Here is a 21383-nt window from a genome sequence, read left to right as displayed (position 1 = left end):
CTGGGATTATAGGCATGCGCCACCACGCCCAGCTAATTTTGTTTTTTTAGTAGAGACGGGGTTTCTCCTTGTTGGTCAGGCTGGTCTCGAACTCTCGACCTCAGGTAACTGCCCACCACGGCCTCCCCAAGTGCTGGGAGTACAGGTGTGAGCCACCACGCCCGGCCTCCCAATATTTTTTTTTTTTTTGAGATGGAGTCTTGCTCTGTCACCCAGACTGGAGTGCAGTGGCGCGATCTCGGCTCACTGCAAGCTCCGCCTCCCGGGTTCACACGATTCTCCTGCCTCAGCCTCCTGAGTAGCTGGGACCACAGGCGCCTGGCGCCTGCCACCACACCCGGCTACTTTTTTTGTATTTTTAGTAGAGACGGGGTTTCACCATGTTGGCCAGGATGGTCTCGATCTCCTGATCTCATGATCCACCCATCTCGGCCTCTCAAAGTGCTGGGATTACAGGTGTGAGCCACCGCGCCCGGCCTCTGGCCTCCAGCCTCCCAATATTTTTAGCTCAGTGTTGAGACCTACTGCTCAGAAAAAGCACTGAGCTAATCTTATCAAAATGTTACTGCTGCCAGGTGCAGTGGCTTACGCCTGTTATCCCAGCACTTTGGGAGGCCAAGGTGGGCGGATCACGAGGTCAGGAGATTGAGACCATCCTGGCTAACACGGTGAAACCCTGTCTCTATTAAAAATACAAAAACAAAATTAACCAGGTGTGGTGGCGGGTGCCTGTAGTCCCAGCTCCTCGGGAGGCTGAGGCGGGAGAATAGCATGAACCTGAGAGGTGGAGCTTGCAGTGAGCCGAGATCGCGCCACTGCACTCCAGCCTGGGGGACACAGCGAGACTGTCTCAAAAAAAAAAAAGTTACTGCTCCATTGCAATGTACCTAGTTACCCAAGAGCTCTGATGGAGATGCGTGAGGAGATTAATGTTGTTTCATGCCTACTAAAAACATCCGTTCTGCAGCCTGTGAGTCAAGAAGTAATTTAAACTTTGTTTGTTTGTTTGTTTGTTTGTTTTGAGAGAGTCTCACTCTGTTGCCCAGGCTGGAGTGCAGTGGCTCAATCTTGGCTCCTTGCAACCTCTCCTTCCCAGGTTCAAGCAATTCTCCTGCCTCCTCCTACCAGGTTCAAGTAATTCTCCTGCCTCAGCCTCCCGAATAGCTGGGATACAGGTGCCCGTCCCTCCACCTGGCTAATTTTTGTATTTTTAGTAGAGACCGGGTTTCACCATGTTGGCCAGGCTGGTCTCAAACTTCTGACCTCAAGTGATCCTCCCGCCTCAGCCTGCCAAAGTGCTGGGATTACAGGCCTGAGCCAGCGTGCCTGATTTGATTTCAACTTTCAAGTCTTATTATTTAAGAAATACATTTTATAAGACTTTATCTGCCATAGAGTGATTCTCCTGAAGGATCTGGGCAAATTAAATTGAAAACCTTTTGGAAAGGATTTACCATTCTAGATGCCATTAAGAATATTCATGATTCCACCTGGTGCAGTGGCTTATACCTATAATCCCAGGACTTTGGCAGGCTGAAGTAGGTGGATCCTTTGAACCCAGGAGTTGGAGACTAGGGTGGGCAACTTGGCAAAACCCCATCCCTATAAAAAATACGAAAATTAGCTAGGCCTGGTGGCATGCACCTGTAGTTCTAGCTACTTGGGAGACTAAGGCAGGAGGATTGCTTGAGTCTGGGAGGTCGAAGCTGCAGTGAGCTGTAATCATGCCACTGCACTTCAGCTTGGGTGATAGAGTAAGGCCTGCCACTCCCACCTGCCCACACACACGCACAAAAATATTCATGATTCATGGGAGGAGGTCAAAATCAACATTAATAGGAGTCTGGAAGAAGTTCATTCCAACACTTACGGATGACTTCAAGGGGCTCAAGACATCAGTGGGAGAAGTAACAGCAAAAGTGGAAATAGCAAGAGAACTAGAATTAGAAGTGAAGCCTGAAGATGTGACTGAATTGCTTTATTTTTTATTTTTACTTTTATTTTTATTTTTTTTGAGATGGAGTTTCGCTGTGTCACCCAGGCTGGAGTGCAGTGGCGCAATCTTGGCTCACTGCAACCTCCGCCTCCTGGGTTCAAACAATTCTCCTGCCTCAGCCTCCCAAGTAGCTGGGCTACAGGTGTGCACCACCATGCCCAGCTAATTTTTGTGTTTGTAGTAGAGACGGGGTTTCACTACGCTGGCCAGGCTGGTCTTGAACTCCTGACCTCATGATCTGCCCACCTCGGCCTCCGAAAGTGCTGGGATTACAGGTGTGAGCCACTGCGCCTGGCCTATTTTTAATTTTAATTTTTATTTTTTTTTATTTCTTTTGAGACAGAGTCTTGCTCTGTCACCCAGGCTGGAGTACAGTGGGGTATCTCGGCTCACTGCAGTCTCCACCTCCTGGGTTCAAGCAATTCTTATGCCTCAGCCTCCCGAGTAGCTGGGACTACAGGCATGCATCACCATGCCCAGCTAATTTTTGTATTTTTACTAGAAATGGGGTTTCACCATGTTGGCCAGGCTGATCTTGAATTCCTGACCTCAAGTGATCTGCCTGCCTCAGCCTCCCAAAGTGCTGGAATTACAGGCATGAGCCAACATGCCTGGCCTGAATTGCTTTAATCTTATGATAAAACTTGAATGGCTGAGGAGTTGCTTCTTATGGGTGAGCAAAGAAAATGGTTTCTTGAGATGGAATCTATGTCTGGTGAAGATGTTATGAGCATTGTTGAAATGACAACAAAGGAGCCCTGCCCTGAAAAAGGCGTGTAAACTAGTCGGAGGGATGGTGGGAAACCATAACCACCTCATGTATGATTTATTTATTTTTGAGATGGAGTCTCGCTCTTTCACCAGGCTGGAGTGCAGTGGCGTGATCTTGGCTTACTGCAACCTCTGCCTCCCGGGTTCAAGCAATTCTCCTGCCTCAGCCTCCCGAGTAGCTGGGACTACAGGTGCCCGCTACCACGCCTGGCTAATTTTTATATTTTTAGTAGAGACGGGGTTTCACCATGTTGGCCAGGCTGCTCTCAAACTCCTGACCTCATGATCCACCCGCCTCAGCCTCCGAAAGTGCTGGGATTACAGGTGTGAGCCACCACACCCAGCCTGGAGTTTTTCTTTTTTATCCTCTTCTCTCCCTCCAATTATAGAAGAAATACAAATTCCTCATAAAATCTTCATGGATAAAGAGAAAACATGGATAAAGACAAAAGTCTGCTCTGTATAATGACCAGTGACAGAATTTTGGAATTTCATTCCTGTTTCTTTCTGTAAATAATTTTCTTATTTCTGAAAAGTACATGGAAATCATGTAAAACCATCATTTCTGGGGCAAAGAGCAGTGACTTATGTGCTCTTTTCCTTTTTTAGATCCTGAGAGTCAGACCTTGAAAGAACACTTAATTGATGAATTGGACTATGTATTGGTCCCCACCGAGGCGTGGAATAAACTACTAAACTGGTACGGCTGTGTAGAAGGCCAGCAACCCATCGTCAGAAAAGTGAGTTATGTGAATTGTCCCACCTGCTGGTCACTGTCTGCAGGTGCTTTCTGTTGGACACTGACTAGTGTTTGCTCGGAAAATGAACATACCTCAGTGGTTGAATAGTGGTGCTTGAGGCCTTGTTTCTGGATCTCTTTTTTTTTTTGAGATGGAGTCTTGTGCTCTTGTCGCCCAGGCTGGAGTGCAACGGCACGATCTCGGCTCACTGCAGCCTCTGGCTCCCAGGTTCAAGTGATTCTCCTGCCTCAGCCTCCTGAGTAGCTGGGATTACAGGTGCCTTTCACTACGCCTGGCCAATTTTTGTATTCTTAGTAGAGACGGGGTTTCGCCATGTTGGCCAGTCTGGTCTCAAACTCTTGACCTTGTGATCTGCCCGACTCGGCCCCCCAAAGTGGTGGGATTACAGGTGTGAGCCACTACGCCCAGCCTGTTTCTGGTTCTCTTTAGGAAATTGTGGTTGTGAGTGAAGTTGCTCACCCAGAATATTATCATGAGTGGCCTCTAAACATCAGAGCTGCCCAGTGGCTTGGAATGTGCCCAGCAGCGCTGTGAGAGAACTTTCTGGAAAATTCTATGAGAGAAAGTTCACTGGGGGCATATGGACATATAGTTAATGTCCTGCATCTTGTTTATCTTAAAAAACCTTTATGATACTGCTTTTCCCTCTATGCTTAAGAGTCTTTGAGCCAGGTGCAGTGGCTCACATCTGTAATCCCAGCACTTTGGGAGGTTGAGGCAGGTGGATCACGAGGTCAGGAGATCAAGACCACCCTGGCCAACATGGTGAAACCTCGTCTCTACTAAAAATACAAAAATTAACTGGGTGTGGTGGCACATGCCTGTAGTCCTAGCTACTCGGGAGGCTGAGGCAGGAGAATTGCTTGAACCCAGGAGATGGAGGTTGCAGTAAGCCGAGATCACCCCACTGTACTGCAGCCTGGCAACAGAGTGAGACTCGGTTGCAAAAAAAAAAAAAGAGTCTTTGATCAGGCCGTGCATGGTGGCTCACGCCTGTAATCCCAGCACTTTGGGAGGCTGAGGCAGGTGGATCACGAGGTTAAGAGATCGAGACCATCCTGGCCAACATGGTGAAATCCTGTCTCTACTAAAAATACAAAAATTAGCTGGGCATGATGGTGGGCCCCTGTAGTCCCAGCTACTCGGGAGGCTGAGGCAGGAGAATCTCTTGAACCCAGGAGGTGCAGGTTGTAATGAGCTGAGATCGTACCACTGCACTCCAGGCTGCTGACGGAGGAAGACTCCATCTCAAAAACAAAAAACAGTGAAGAACAGCCTTCTCTCTAATATCATCAAGATACTCTTGGTCTTAGTGGGTAGAAAAAATATATATCTTTTTTTTGCGGGGTACAGAGTCTCGCTCTGTCGCCCAGGCTGGAGTGCAGTAGAGCGATCTTGGCTCACTGCAGCCTCCACCTCCTGGGTTCAAGCGATTCCCCTGTCTCAGCCTCCTGAGTAGTTGGGATTACAGGCACATGCCACCATGCCCGGCTAATTTTTGTATTTTTCATAGAAATGGGGTTTCACCATGTTGGTCAGGCTGGTCTCAAATTCCTGACTTCAAGTGATCCACCCACCTCGGCCTCCCAGAGTGTTGAGATTACAAGTGTGAGCCACCACACCCAGCCAGAAAAAATATTTTTAAACTCTTTGTCCAGGTACTGGTAGCTTTAAAAATCTGTTCTTTTGATCCCTTGATCAGTAAAGGAAATGGATTATCATGAGTTTTCTGCTTTTTGCTTCTGATAAGATATGCTACATCCAAGACTGCCCAGCTGCAAAACCGCTATGCCCTCACCCCTGCCTCCTCTTGTTCATAGGTTGTGGAGCATGGCCTGTTTGTCAAGCACTGCAAAGTCGAGGTGTATTTGCTGGAACTAAAGCTCTGTGAGAACAGTGACCCCACCAATGTGCTGAGTTGCCACTTCAGCAAGGCAGACACCATTGGTGAGAGGCTGGGCTGGGGTCCCTGGTATGTGGTGAGAGAGTGTAGGACATTGTGGCTGATGGGAGGGAAGAGGGCATTATTTTATATGCCCTCTTTAGATTTGTTACCCAAATCATCTCGAGCTGTAGTTGCCAGTCCTGACCTGGGGGCCTATCCCTCCAGGAATTCTTATGGAGAGAACACTGGGCCTGCTCCTTGCCCATTTGTCTATGATAATGAAGATAAGGAAATGTAGATCCAAAGAAGTTTAAAAATAACTTATTTAAAAATCTCAGCAAGGTTTACAGTGAGCTACGATCCCACCACTGCACTGCAGCCTGGGCATCAGAGCAAGATCCTGTCTCTTAAAAAAAAAAACAAATCGCAGCCAGAAAATGGTAGAGCTAGCTTTTGAAGCCATATCTGAGTTAACTCCAAAGATAAGCTTTCTCACTTTCTATGTTGCTTTTGCGCTATAAATGAGAGACACACGTTAGAGAAGAAGCATAGGGAGACTTTCCAGGCATATGAGTGCAAGAGGCCACCCATGGGAGATGATTGATTTTAAGAGTTATCAGGGGGTTGATCCAGAGCACCTGTGAGCATCTGACAAGAAAGAGGATGAGCATTAGTTTGCCATGGCTGTCTTTAGCCTTGCATGTGGACAAAGCCCCAAGTGATATTTCTGCCTGTTCCTAGCAACCATCGAGAAAGAGATGCGGAAGCTATTCAACATCCCTGCGGAGCGTGAAACACGGCTCTGGAACAAATACATGAGCAACACCTACGAGCAGTTGAGCAAGCTAGACAACACTGTCCAGGATGCTGGGCTATACCAGGGTCAGGTAGGAGGGCCCTGGCCATTCCCCAGCAGGTAGCTCTGCCCAGGGTGTGTGGCCAGATACTTTTTGCTTCTAAGCATGTTGGAAGTGTGGTGGTTTGAACTCTCCTCATTTGGTTTCCCCTTTCACTCAGGTGCTAGTAATTGAGCCTCAAAATGAAGATGGCACATGGCCCAGGCAGACCTTGCAGTCAAAGTAAGTCAATTTTTTCTCCCTTGTCATAGGCTCACATGTGCAAAAGAGACAGTCTTTCCTAAGGCAGTACTTGTACTAAGAAAAATTGTTCTGATTCAGATGAACAATGCCTATTTTGTATATCCAGAGTTCATGCTTCTGGATGAAGACCGTGGCTTTTGGTAGCAGGGCAGCATCTAAGGGAAGCCTGTCAGGATATCTCAGCAAGGTGGCGAGCCTCTCCTCGTGGAGAATGAGAAAAGGAGGAAGGGATATGAGGGATCAAGTCTAAGGTTGCTGCTCTACCAGGAGGTTGCTTTGTTTTTGTCACGCTTTTATTTTCTCCACCTGTAGTTAGAGGCCTTGATGGATAAGAGGAAGGCTAAGGCATGGGGTTTTATATGACTTAAAAGTGATAGTTGAGGCCTGAGCACGGTGGCTCATGCCTGTAAGCTCAGCACTTTGAGAGGCCGTGGGAGGTGGCTCACCTGAGGCCAGGAGTTCGAGCCCAGCCTGGTCAACATGGTAAAACCCTGTCTCTACTAAAAATACAAAAATTAGCTAGGCATGGTGGCAGGTACCTGTAATCTCAGCTACTCGGGAGGCTGAGGCTCAAGAGTCGCTTGAATCCAGGAGGTGAAGGCTGCAGTGAGCTGAGATCGCACCATTATACTCCAGCCTAGGTGACAGTGCAACACTCTGACCCAAAAAAAAAAAAACAAAAAAAAGTGATAGCTTGATTCTACCTGTTTCTGCCCAGTGGCCTGTTACTCATTGTTGCCCTGGGAGCTTGCTGGGTGAATTGTTCAGCTACAAAACTTGGACTAAGGACACATCTGTTTCAAGAGATGTTCATGTGGTATGTGGAACTGTGCATGTTCTTAGGGAGATAAAGAAGTGATTAATTTTCGTTATGGTATAAGTTTTGGAAATTATATCTGTGTTCCAGTAGTTATGGGAATAATGTTGCGCTCTGTCCTTTTCCCTCTGTCAGGCCTTGGACTGTGACCATTACGTAGTAGTGGGCTCCTAGGTCATTTGAGAACCATGAAAACTATGAGTTCTTAAGAGAAGAACTGTTAGACCCCCTGAAGTCCAGTCATGGAATCCAGTTTAAGAAACCCTGGTTGCCAGTTGTTGACAAGATAAATAAAATAGCTGTGGTAGGCGTAGCTGTGCTCATCTTCACCCTGAGATATCCATATCCTAATTCCCAGAATCTGTTTCAGAATGTCATTATGTCAGGTGACATGGCAAAAGGGACTTTGCAGATGGGATTAAGCACAATGGTGAGTGCCTGTAGTCCCAGCTACCTGACAGGCTGAGGTGGGAGCATTGCTTGAGTCCAGGAGTTTGAGGCTGCAGTGAGCTATGATTCTGCCATTGCCCTCCAGCCTGGGCGACAGCAAGACCCCATCTCTCTTTTTTTTTTTTTTTTTAAAAAAAAGGCCAGGAGCAGTGGCTCACGCCTGTAATCCCAGCACTTTGGGAGGCCGAGGTGGGCGGCTCACCTGAGGTTGAGAGTTTGAGACCAGCCTGACCAACATGGAGAAACCCTGTCTCTACTAAAAATGCAAAATTAGCCAGGCATGGTGGTGCATATCTGTAATTTCAGCTACTTGGGAGGCTGAGGCAGGAGAATCGCTTGAACCTGGGAGGCGGAGGTTGCAGGGAACTGAGATTGCACCATTGCACTCTAGCCTGGGGAACAAGAGCGAAACTCCATCTCAAAAAAAAAAGAATGTCTGTTCACCAGTGAGTGAAGACAAGCCATAAGCCGTACAGTGAGAGAAGAGATTTGTAATCCATGTCTGACAAGTTGTGTCCAGAATTTTTTTTTCTTTTCTTTTTTTTTTCCCTGTGACGGAGTCTTACTCTCTTGCCAAGGTTGGAGTGCAATGGTGCGATCTCAGCTCACTGCACCCCCACCTCCCGGGTTCAAGTGACTGATGCCTCAGCCTCCCGAGCAGCTGGGACTACAAGCTCCCACCACCATGCCCAGCTAATTTTTGTATTTTTAGTAGAGACAGGGTTTTACCATGTTGGCCAGGCTGGTCTTGAACTCCTGGCCTGTAGTTATCTGCTTGCCTCAGCCTCCCAAAGTGCTGGATTACAGGCGTGAGCCACCACAGCTGGTCGTATATCTAGAGTTGCAAAGAAATTCCTACTAGTCAATACAAACAAGTCAGGCAACACTAGTAAAAAAAAGAGGCAAAAATGTAGAATTATATGCACATTCTGCTACTCAACAATCCTGTTGTTAGGCATGTAACCAATAGAAATATATCCCATGTTCTCTTAAATACATATTTCAGGATGTTTGTGCTAGCACTGCTTGTCATAGTTACAAACTGGAGCTAACCCAAATGTCCATCAAAAGTAAATGGATAAACTGCAGTAAGTGTAAGCACACAATGAAATTCTGTCCAGCTTTGCACAACAGTGATGAGTCTAATGAAAAATGATGAATGAGAGAAGGTAGACACAAAGCAGGGCATAATGATTCTGTTGACTTAAAACTTTATAACAGGCAAAATTAACCTTGGGGATTCATGGTCAGAACTGGTTAGTGTTGGGAAGAATTGCGACTGAATCGTGAGAAGGACACCTAGGGGTCTGGGGGTGTCCTGTTTCTTGGTCAGGGTACTGGTTACATGGATGTATCACTTGGTGCAAATTTCTTGATTTTATACACTCAGGGGTTTTGTTTTTTTGTTTTTTTAATAGACGGAGTCTTGATCTGTAGCCCAGGCTGGAGTCCAGTGGCATGATCTCGGTTCACTGTAACCTCTGCCTCCTGGGTTCAAGCAATTCTTGTGCCTCAGCCTCCCGAGTAGCTGGGATTACAGGTGCATGCCACCCATGCACAGCCAATTTTTGTATTTTTAGTAGAGACGGGGTTTCACCATGTTGGCCAGGCTGGTCTCGAACTTCTAGCCTCAAGTGATCCGCCTGCCTCGGCCTCCCAAAATGCTGGGATTATAGGCATAAGCCACCGCGCCCGGCCAAAAAAAATCAATAATAGGCCAGGTGCGGTGGCTGGCCAACATGCTGAAACCCCATCTCTTAAAAAATAAAAGAAAATTAGCCCGGTGCAGTGGCACATACCTGTAATCGTAGCTACTGGGGAGGCTGAGGCATGAGAATGGTGGTGGGGATTGCAGTGAGCCTAGATCGTGCCACTGCACTCCAGCTTGGGCGATACAGTGAGACTCTGTCTCAGGAGAAAAAAAAAAAAGGTACAATAATAATCAAGGTTTAAGAAAGCAACTAGTATCTATAATATTCCAGAGATAAATTCTGCGTAATTCCAACATAGGTGAGGAATTAGTATAGAGCAGAGAGAGATGAGAATGTCCAGAACTACTATTCTTGAGGATGAGAAAGGTGAACAATTGTAAGTTTATGTAATTTATGGGGAAAAATAAAAATAGAGATCCTAATAAGTTAATGGAACAACTGACAGAAACGGAAAATTGAATGTATAACTTTGAAACATACTATGTCAGTTAGGAAAGGCTTGCTGGCAGGTAAGAAAAATCTGCAAATTAGCGTATTAAGCAAGATGGAGGCTTACATCTTTCTGAAAAGAATTTCTGACGTAGGCAGTCAATCCATTGCTGACGTAGCAGCTCCATGGCAATATTAAACCCAGCTGACCTACCCCTTCCTTTTTAGGACATTTCTCAGATATCATACATCAAACCTCCTTTGTATCTCATTGGCTAATCATATGACAATACCTGGCTTTCAGGAAGGCTGGGATGTACTGTATAGCAGGACTGCATCATGTCCAGCTAAAAATTGGGGTTCTCAAACTAAGGAAGGAGGGGAAAATAGCTATCAGGAGGTGACTAGCAAACTGCCACACCTGCAAAAGGAAAATTAATGGAAGGCAAAAATGAAGGGGGGAAAAAATAAGAAGTATGGTAATTAGAAAGCCTGTTAGAACATGTGGAAAAAGGGGGAAAAAAAAGAAACCTGAAATAAGGAGGCTGAATTAAATTCAGTGAAGTCTAATAACAGCATTAGAATCACTGTAGATGAGTTAAATTTACCAAACTAAAGACAAACTCTCAGATCAGACTTTAAAAGACAAACCACACCAGGGATACAGTGGTATGTGCCTATAGTCCTAGCTACTCAGAAGGCTGAGGGAGGAAGCTTGCTTGAGCCCAGGAGTTCGAAGTTACCGTGAGCCACGATTGCATCATTGCACTCCAGCCTGGACAACAGAGTGAGATGCTGTCTCTTTTTCTTTTTCTTTTTCTTTTTTGTTTGAGATGGAGTTTCACTCTTGTTGCCCAGGTTGGAGTGTAATGGCGCGATCTTGGCTCACTGCAACCTCTGCCTCCCGGGTTCAAGCAATTCTCCTGCCTCAGCCTCTCGAGTAGCTGGGATTACAGGCATGCGCCACCACGCCCAGCTAATTTTGTATTTTTAGTAGAGACAGGGTTTCTCCATGTTGGTCAGGCTGGAGACCCTGTCTCTTGGAAAAAAAGAGTCAGGCATGGTGGCTTATACCTGTAATCCCAACATTTTGGAAAGCTGAGGTGGGAGGATTGCTTGAGGATAGGAGTTTGAGACCAGCTTGGTCAACATAGCAAGACTCCTGTCTCTACAAAATTTTTTTAAAAAATTAGCTGGGCATGGTAGCTTGTGCCTGCAGTTCCAGCTTCTTGGGAGGCTGAGGTGGGAGGATCCCTTGAGCACAGGAGTTTGAGGCTGCAGTGAGCTATAATTGTGCACTGCACTGCAGCCTGGGTGACAGAGCAAGAGCTTATCTCAAAACACAAGAAAACAAAACAAGGCTGGGCACAGTGGCTCATGGCCTGTAATCCCACTTTGGGAGGCGGAGGTGGGTGGATCACTTGAGGTCAGGAGTTCAAGACCAGCCTGGTGAACATAGCGAGACCCCCCTGTCTACTAAAAGTACAGAAAATTAGCCAGGAGTGGTGGCGTGCACCTGTAATCCCAACTACTTGGGAGGCTGAGGCAGGAGAATTGCTTGAACTCAGGAGGTGGAGGTTGTAGTGAGCTGAGATGGCACCATTGCACTCCAGCCTGCGTGACAGAGCAAGACTCCATCTCAGAAAACAAACAAACAAACAAACAAACAAACATGTTTAGTAATACATTGTGTGTCAAAGACACAGAGAAGTTGAAATTGAGGGAATGGAAATAGTGGCTTATGCCTGTAATCCCAGCACTTTGGGAGGCAGAGGCAGGCACATCACGAGGTCAAGAGATCAAGACCATCCTGGGCCAACATGGTGAAACCCCGTCTCTACTAAAAATACAAAAAAATTAGCTGGGTGTGATGGCATGCTCCTGTAGTCCCAGCTACTCGGGAGGCTGAGGCAGGAGAATCTCTTGAACCCGGGAGGCGGAGGTTGCGGTCAGCCGAGATCGCGCCACTGCACTCCAGCCTGGGCAACAGAGCAAGACTCCGTCTCAAAAAATAACAAGAAAACGTACATCAAGGGAATATGTCATCGAAGGAAGGTCACTAGTTGGCTTAATAACTTTTTAAAAACCTACCAATAGAGTCAGTTTTATATATTTCTTTTTTTTTTTTTTGAGATGCAGTCTTGCTCTGTCACCCAAGCAGGAGTGCAGTGGCGCAATCCCTCCCAAGGTGGTGGAATTACAGGTGTGAGCCACCATGCCTGGCCAATGTATTTCTATTTATTTATTTATCCCTCAACAGTCCTCCCTCCAATTTAATATATTTCTTGGCAGAGGATAGTAAATGTTTCCATGGATGGATTCCTTGGTGGTGGTGGTGGTGGTTTTTTTTTTTTTTTTTTTGAGGCAGAGTCTTGCTCTATCGCCCAGGCTGGAGTGCAGTGGCACGATCTCGGCTCACTGCAACCTCTGCCTCTCAGGTTCAAGCGATTCTCCTGCCTCAGCCTCCTGAGTAGCTGGGATTACGGGTTCGTGCCACCACGCCCGGCTAATTTTTTGTATTTTTAGTAGAGATGGGATTTCACCACGTTGGCCAGGTTGGTCTCGAACTCCTGACCTCAGGTGATCCACCCGCCTTGGCGTCCCAGAGTGCTGGGATTACAGGCGTGAGCCACCACACCTGGCTAGTTGTTTATATTTAATTGTCTTTTTTTCACTAATGAGGACCACCTTGTAAATTCTGGGCATTTTCAGAGTTTTCTCTTCCATGTGAATTGCTCCAGCTAACTTAATATTAGTTTATCAAGGGTTTGTGTAGACCTGGCTTTGTCTCTTTCCATCTGTTTCTCTCTTTCCCTTTAACGTCACTTGCCTGAGGTCTATAAGGCCCTTTAAGGTTGCCAGCCCAGAGCCAGAAGAGATTGGTGTCCCTGAAGTTAAGAAAGCCACCTTTGCCTACAGATGGTGTTCACAGTGTTGGTGTGGAGTCACAGCTTGACTTTTGGTAAGGCAGCAAGTATTCTGACTGTTAAGAGTTTATTGTGGCTGGGCACTGGTGGCTCATGCCTGTAATCCCAGCAGTTTGAGAGGCTGATGTGGGAAGATTGCTTGAGCCCAGGAGTTTGAGACCATCCTAGGCAACATAATGTGACCCTGTCTCTTAAAAAAATAAAATTAGGTCAGGCACGGTGGCTCATGCCTATAATCCCAGCACTTTGGGAGGCCAAGGCGGGCGGATCACCTAAGGTCAGGAGTTCAAGACCAGTCTGGCCAACATGGTGAAACCCTGTCTCTACTAAAAATGCAAAAATTAGCCAGGTGTGGTGGTGTGTGCCTGTAATCCCAGCTACCTGGGAGCCTGAGGCAAGAGAATCGCTTAAACCCAGGAGGCAGAGGTTGCAGTGAGCTGAGACTTCACCATTGCTTTCCAGCCTGGGCAACAAGAGTGAAACTCCATCTCAGGCTGGGCGCAGTGGCTCATGCCTGTAATCCCAGCACTTTGGGAGGCCGAGGCGGGCGGATCACGAGGTCAGGAGATTGAGACCATCCTGGCTAACACAGTGAAACCCCGTCTCTACTAAAAATACTAAAAAAAAAAAAAAACACCACGGGCGTGGTGGCAGGCGCCTGTAGTCCCAGCTACTCGGGAGGCTGAGGCAGGAGAATGATGTGAACCCAGGAGGCGGAGCATGCAGTGAGCCGATATCACACCACTGCACTCCAGGCTGGGCAACAGAGTGAGACTGTTGTCTCAAAAACAAACAAACAAACAAACAAAAAACAAAACAAAACAAAAAAAGAGTGAAACTCCATCTCAAAAAAAAAATAGGGGGCCCCAGGAGATGTTGACCCAGCAGGGCGTGGCGCTGCAGAACTACGACAACAAGCTGGTCAAATGCATAGAGGAGCTATGCCAGAAGCAGGAGGAGCTGTGCTGGCAGATCCAGCAGGAGGAGGACAAGAAACAGCGGCTGCAGAATGAGGTGAGGCAGCTGACAGAGAAGCTGGCCTGCGTCAACGAGAAGCTGGCCCGCATCGAGAACCTGGCACGCAAGATTGCCTCTTGCTGTAAGTTCTACCAGACCATTGCGGAGACGGAGGCCACCTACCTCAAGATGCTGGAGAGCTCCCAGACTTTGCTCAGTGTCCTGAAGAGGGAAGCTGGGAACCTGACCAAGGCTACAGCCTCAGACCAGAAAAGTAGTGGTGGCAGGGACAGCTGACCAGACCATGGGCAGGGCCTGCCTCTGTGCGCCCCTCAACTCAGCCCCAGCAAGTCTGTCCACAGAGCGTCTTCTTCATGGCAGCAGCTGCCTTCTTTCACTGTCTCAGGTGCTAAGAGGGGCGGCTGCCAACCTCCACTGGCATCAGTGACAAGCCCGGGGCACAGCCTGTGGGTCCTGGCTTTGTGCTCACACAGGCTATGGGGAGGGTGGGCTCTAGGTCAGCTCTGCGAGGGGCCTGTCTCTGCGGCACCCACACTCCTGGGCTGCCAGGGATGTCCTGGTTGTAGTCTGAGCACCATGGAGGTCCCCTCAGCCAGCAGAGGCCCAGGGCAGGGGGCAGGGGTTCTCCTTCATCCCAGAACCCAAACCTCGGGGCTCACCCCTGTGGCCTGTGACTGTCAATAAAGATTATCTTTGTAAAAATAAATAAATGATTGAATGAATGAATGAAAAATAAGTTAACCGGGCTTGGTGGCTCACGCCTATAATTCTAGCACTTTGGGAGGCTGAGGCGGGCAGATCACTCGAGGCCAGGAGTTCGAGACTAGCCTGGCCAACATGGTAAAACCCTGTCTCTACTAAAAATAAAAAAATAGCCAGGCATAGTGGCATGCACCTGTAATTCCAGCTACTCGGGAGGCTGAGGCATGAGAATTGCTTGAACTGGGGAGGCTGAGTCATGAGAATTGCTTGAACTGGGGAGGTGAAGTCTGCAGTGAGCTGAGATTGGACCACTGCACTCCAGCCTGGGTGACAGAGTGAGACACTCTCAAAATAAATAAATAAAGTTAAATTAAAAGGGTTTATCATTATCTTAATTATAATTCCAGGTACCAGACGCTGGATACTTGAGGTCAGTCTTTATTTTATTTTTTTTAGATGAAGTCTCGCTCTTGTTTCCCAGTCTGGAGTGCAATGGCGCGATCTCGGCTCACTGCAACCTCCACCTCCCGGGTTCAAGTGATTCTCCTGCCTCAGCCTCTGAGTAGATGGAATTACAGGCATATGCCACCATGCCTGGCTAATTTTGTATTTTTAGTAGAGATGGGGTTCCTCTGTGTTGGTCAGACTGGTCTCGGACTCCCAACCTCATGTGATCCGCCCACCTCAGCCTCCCAAAGTGCTGGGATTACAGGCATGAGCCACCACGCCTGGCCTAGTCTTAAAGGATAGGATAGATTCATCCTCAGAGCAGCATTCAGTCTGGAGAACATCTGAGAAGCAAGTGGAGTGCAGTAGTTTAAGGAGGGCAGGGATGGGCTTTGCCTGGTTTGTCCAGAGCCTCACTTTGGGCCTGGGCACAGGGATGTTACAGGGTCCCACCATGGTATCAGGCGCACGTTTGAGTTGTAATTGATAATCACGTGACATGCCTGGGGAGCAGGACTTACCAGTAGAAAGGTGCCTGGGAGTCCAGAGGCTTGACTACAGTGTCTCTTAGGAGCAGAGGTATCCTTGTTTGGAGGCATAGTGTCTGTTTTCAGAGTGTGGCATGAGACCCAGTCACAAATCAGAGTGACATCTTGCTTACCTAATATATATGCCTGAGATTCAGACATTTCTCCTGGCTTCCTATATTCCAGCCTGTAATGCCCAGGGTTTGTTCCACAGTTGCCTGAAGGTCTGGAGACAAGTCCCTGCCCTAGTGCTCAGCATTTCCCAGATTATAGTAAATTTTCTGAAGAGAAGTTTTGCTTCTGACTTGTCTGTCAAAGATAGAGTATTTTTTAATAGATAGGGTCTTGCTTTGTTGCCCAGACTGGAATGCAATGGCATGATCATAGTTCACTGCAACCTCAAACTCCTGGGATCAAGGGATCCTCTCGGCTTAGCCTCCCGAGTAGCTAGGACTGTAGGCACGTGCTGCTATGCCTGGCTTTTTCTGTTCTGTAGAGACAAGTTCAGCCTCCCAAAGTGCTGGGATTGTAAGCATGAGCCACTGCACCCAGCCTAAGGATAGAGTTTTTTTTTTTTTTTTAAATCTTACTGTGTAAATTTTCAAGCATATAAAAAGTATCCTTATATGCCCTTAATTTGGTTTCTTTTTGATTGAATTTACTATGAAAACTGGCAGTATTTTCTAGAACATTTTAAACATCAAATAAAATTTTTCTTTAATTCCTATCACCCGGAAATGTTGTCTGTTTAAGAAATTGACAGGTCTTGGATATCTCAAATGATTTGTATGGGTTTTTGCCCTTTTTAAAAATAAATAAATAAATAGAGACAGGGTCTTGCTATGTTGACCAGGTTGATCTTGAACTCTTGGCCTCAAGCAGTCCTCCCACCTTGGCCTCCCAAAGTGCTAAGATTACAGGCATGAGCCATCAGGCCCGGCCGATTTTTGCCCTTTTAAGCTCAAGAAAATAGATAAGTTATCAATGAATAGTTACTGAGAAGAGGAGTGCCATACTATATATCTTGAGGTTCTGTGCATCAGAATTTGAATTTCAGTATTCTGTCTTACCTCCCTCAGTGCTAAGATGACTGAGTCTGCCATTGCATATCAGACCAGCCTTGGGCAGCAGACTTTCTTTATGCATAAGAGGCTAGGAAATCACATTGGACATCTCACTGGACAGGATTGAACACATGCATGCTTAAGTCTCCCATGTGGTGAATGAGAGTACCCTTGGCTGTGGTGAATCTCACTTAGTGCAGCTGCTTGAGTTCTTGGACTCCTTTGCAGCATGAGGATGAAGCTGTGTGAACCAAATCCTCTTTAGGATTAGAGAAGGGTACATTTCCTTATGGGAAGGTGAGAGACTGAGGAGCCCTCATTCTCCCTTACTGTGACTGCATTGTGGAGCAAACCTCAGTTCAGGTACCTGCTTAGGCCCTATATAATTTCCTGATGTGCCCATTGCTGGTATACAAGATCATACTTGTTTTTGCTGCCATGTTTTTCTTCTCACAGGGAAGCCAAGTTGAGATCAGATCCCATGAGGGTGAACACTGTGTGGGAACAGTACATCTTCTTAGTCATTTTCTGTATTCTAAAAATAACCCAGTATTCTATAAGGGAAATCCCAGTTTTATATTTGAAACAATGGAGGAGGATTCACTTTCTTCTTTGGCTGAGCGCAGTGGCTCATGTATGTAATCCCAGCCCTTTGGGAGGCTGAGGCAGGAGGGTTGCTTGAGTCCAGGAGTTTGAGACCAGCCTGGGCAACATAAGGAGACTGTTGCTATGGATTACCAAAAAAAAAAGGTAAAAATTAAAAATTTTAAAATAAGATTTACTTTCTTCCTTATGTCCTTATATAGATTCTAGCAGATTGATGAAATTGATAGCAATTTAAAATTTGGGCAATTAGCCCTTGAATTAATTTGAAAGTAGAAATCTAAAATAAGAGCCTGAAAAATATTAAAACATGAGTTTGAAACAGAGCGGTTACACTGGCAAATTTGAAGAAACAAAATTCTCCATAGAAGGCGTAGTGAAACCAAATTGCCATTTTTCTGTTCTCATGTCCTTATATCCAGCTATTTAATTTGCATCCAGCCTTTTTGGGGAAAGTCATCTCTTATTGCCATTTTTCTTTTTTTTTTTTTGAGATGGAGTTTTGCTCTTGTTGCCCAGGCTGGAATGCAATGGCACGATCTCGGCCCACTACAACCTCCGCCTCCTGGGTTCAAGCAATTCTCCTGCCTCAGCCTCCCAAGTAGCTGGGATTACAGGCATGCGCCACTAGGCCTGGCTAATTTTTTGTATTTTTAGTAGAGACGGGGTTCCACCATGTTGGTAAGGCTAGACTCGAACTCCTGACCTCAAGTGATCCACCCACCTCAGCCTCCCAAAGAGGTGGGATTATAAGCGTGAGCTACCTTGCCTGGCCTTATTGCCATTTTTCTTTGCCTTTCACTAATAATTTTTAAAATTCAGGGAAGCAGGCCAGACGTGGTGGTTCACACCTATAATCCCAGCACTTTGGGAGGCCAAGGCAGGCAGATCACAAGGTCAAGAGCTTGAGACCATTCTGGCCAACATGGTGAAACCCTGTCTCTACTAAAAATACAAAAAAATTAGCTGGGTGTGGTGGCACGCGCCTGTAGTCCCAGCTACTCGGGAGGCTGAGGCAGGAGAATTGTTTGAACCCGGGAGGCGGAGGTTGCAGTGAGCCAAGATTGTGCCACTGCACTCCAGCCTGGCGAGAGAATGAGACTCCGTCTCAAAAAAAAAAAAAGAAAAAAAAAAGAAAAAAAATGTAGGGAAGTTTATGATTTGTAAATCAAACCAGGATGCTTGAAGATGAACCTTGTGGGGGTTTTTTTGTTGTTTTTTTTTAAGAGACGGAGTCTCGCTCTGTCACCTAGGCTGGAGTGCAGTGGCACGATCTCGGCTCACTGCAACCTCCGCCTCCTGGGTTCACGCAATTCTCCTGCCCCTCAGCCTCCCCAGTAGCTGGGACTACAGGCACATGCTGCCATGCCTGGCTAATTTCTTTATTTTCTTTTTTTTTTTGAGACAGAGTTTTGTTCTTTTTGCCCAGGCTGGAGTGCAATGGCGCGATCTTGGCTCACTGCAACTTCTGCCTCCCGGGTTCAAGCAATTCTCCTGCCTCAGCTTCCCGAGTAGCGCCATCACATCTGGCTAATTTTTTTTTTGAGATGGAGTCTCACTCTGTCACCAAGCTGGAGTGCGGTGGTGCAGTCTCGGCTTACTCCCGGGTTCAAGTGATGCTTCTGCCCCAGCCTCCCGAGTGGCTGGGATGACAGGTGCCCGCCACCACGTCCAGATAATTTTTGTATTTTTAGTAGAGATGTGGTTTCACTGTGTCTTGAACTCCTGACCTCATGGCCAGGCTGGTCTTGAATTCCTGACCTTGTGATCGTGACCTCATGATCCGCCAGCCTCGGCCTCCCAAAGTGCTGGGATTACAAGGGTGAGCCACCTCACCCAGCCTAATTTTGTATTTTTAGTAGTGACGGGGTTTCTCCATGTTGGTCAGGCTGGTCTCAAACTCCTGACCTCAGGTGATCCGTCTGCCTCGGCCTCCCAAAGTGCTGAGATTACAGGCGTGAGCCACCACGCGCGACCTGGCTAATTTCTTTTGCATTTTAGTAGAGACAGGGTTTCACTGTGTTGCCCAGGCTGGTCTCGAACTCCTGAGCTCAGGCAATCTGCCTGCCTCAGCCTCCCAAAGTGCTAGGATTACAGGCACGAGCCACTGCGCCTGGTCAGCCTTGTGGTTTTTCACACTGAAAGGGTATGTGGTGGTGTGGACTGATGTGACAGGAAGACCAGTTAATTTGTGGACTCTCACTTAAAGTAAGTTTACCTTGAAGTAGTATGAATACAGGCTTTTTGTAATTTATTTTAACTTAATATGAAGAATATTTATTCCTTGAGAAGCAACCTAAGGCATTAAATAGGACTTGCTCTTTGCAAAAAGTCAGTAGCATTGTTTCTGCTTCTCTCTCCCAGATCAAGCACTGCGCCTAGCAGAAATTTTACTACCTCTCCAAAATCATCAGCAAGTCCCTATTCCTCAGTGTCTGCCTCTCTCATTGCAAATGGTGATAGCACTAGCACCTGTGGGATGCACAGTTCCGGTGTCAGCAGGGGGTAAGAGCAGGTCCTTTCACTCTGCTTCCTTTCCCGCGGTCCTTTCCCAGGCTGTATCTTGAGAGCTCATCTGCTGCTCCACTAAGCATAGTGGGGTTAGAGTTCCTCATGGGAACATGCTACATGTAGTTTCTCACTCCATTTCATACCTACAGTAAAGTGTGCTTCCAAGTTCTGATCTGTGTTGCTTGTCCTCCTGTGAGCTGGTGTTTTCCCCACAGCCTACATCACAGGTAGTCTCGGAGGGTGGGGGGGTCACTGCATTTGTTTATGAAGGGATGGGCTGGCACGTACGGCAGAATAGTTGTGAAGGGACAGTGCTCAGCTGTGGATGGCCGTGATCCTTTCTCCAGGCATTTCAGGCACACCTGCCACATGGCATAGATGTGGGGAAGAGGGTGAATGGGGTGAGGAAGTGTGCATGAACTTTCAGGGCCAGTCAAGCCTGGGTGTGGCCTGGTGGGTAGTAGCAGATGCAAGCTCTTAATAACTAAAATGGTCTTCCCTAAAGTCAGCTGGCAAAATTAGCATTTGCCAAAGCCTAACAGAGGAAAATTCAAATAGTGTTTCTTTCCTTAAGGATGTGCTTACCAGCTGCTAGTGTGTCAAGTAAAGGGTGGGGCAGGTCTGGAGGGCAGGGGAGGGAGTAGAGGGAATTTGCATCATGGGCTTACTACCACACAAGTTCTAGAGGCCCCCATAGGAGCCTCAAAAAGCATCTTGAGGGCATGTGTTATGCACTTGCTTTTATTGCTGATGTGTGTTGTGTTTTCCAGTGGATCTGGCTTTTCTGCTTCGTATAATTGTCAGGAGCCACCATCCTCTCATATACAACCTGGGCTCTGTGGACTTGGAAACCTGGGAAACACCTGCTTCATGAACTCCGCTTTGCAGGTAGAGGAGAGAACTTCCATTCAAATAACACAGCATCTTGAGGTTTGGGTGGAAGTGGCCTGCAAAGGTACTGGGTGGATCCTCTCCCAGGAGTCCCTGCCTACCCCTTGTTAGTGCTTCAGTAGTCTCTGCTAGGGCATCTCCCACTAGGTGGTATAGAATGGCTTCATCAGTGTTTGTGGACCCCAGATGTCTTTGTAGTCAGCTCTGTGTTTGGTTTTATAGTAAGATTATTTTGAATTTTATTGACTGTTGAGGTATGATCTCTCTAGAAAATATTGGAGTGCATCCCTGATTGGTATCTGATGGGATGAGGAAAACTTACAGCAGGTGATGCCAAGCTCAATTATGCTTTGCTGAAGGCTGACTACCTTTTCACTAAAAATAGCTGTCCCAGCCGGGCGCAGTGGCTCACGCCTGTAATCCCAGCACTTTGGGAGGCAGAAGCGGGTGGATCACCTGGCCAATGTGGTGAAACCCCCATCTCTACTAATGATACAAAAATTAGCTGGGTGTGGTGGCATGCATCTGTAGTCCCAGCTACTCAGGAGGCTGAGGCAGGAGAATCACTTGAACCTGGGAGGTGGAGGTTGCAGTGAGCTGAGATTACGCCACTGCACTCTAGCCTGGGCAACAGAGTGAGACTCTGTCTCAAAAAAAAAAAAAAAGATAAAAAAAAGTCCAGGTGCAGCACTGTGGCTTACGCCTGTAATCCCAGCACTTTGGGAGGCTAAGGCGGGTGGATAACCTGAGGTCAGGAGTTCGAGACCAGCCTAGCCAACATGGCAAAACCCCATCTCTACTAAAAATACAAA

The 21383-nt window shown here is 47.0% G+C and overlaps 1 protein-coding gene across 14 annotated transcripts in view; it reads left to right on the top strand.

Annotated features, from left to right (window-relative positions):
• Positions 1-21383, top strand: part of USP4 (ubiquitin specific peptidase 4) — a 64170-nt gene that overhangs the window by 9482 nt on the left and 33305 nt on the right. For 5 of the 14 annotated variants that reach the window (XM_001163445.8, XM_009445491.5, XM_063806777.1 and 2 more), the window contains exons 3-8: positions 3377-3507; positions 5349-5475; positions 6155-6300; positions 6431-6492; positions 19534-19674; positions 20451-20568. In XM_001163445.8, the coding sequence (XP_001163445.1) occupies positions 3377-3507; positions 5349-5475; positions 6155-6300; positions 6431-6492; positions 19534-19674; positions 20451-20568 (725 nt within the window). Of the gene's footprint in view, positions 1-3376; positions 3508-5348; positions 5476-6154; positions 6330-6430; positions 6493-12756; positions 12884-13708; positions 14537-19533; positions 19675-20450; positions 20569-21383 lie in introns of those variants that run through there. The other 9 variants (XM_001163407.8, XM_063806778.1, XM_054681868.2 and 6 more) reach the window with 5 other exon arrangements.

The sequence above is a fragment of the Pan troglodytes genome, chromosome 2 (genome assembly GCF_028858775.2).
Source record: "Pan troglodytes isolate AG18354 chromosome 2, NHGRI_mPanTro3-v2.0_pri, whole genome shotgun sequence".
Lineage (NCBI taxonomy): Eukaryota > Metazoa > Chordata > Mammalia > Primates > Hominidae > Pan > Pan troglodytes.
This window is presented reverse-complemented; position numbering and strand designations above follow the sequence as displayed.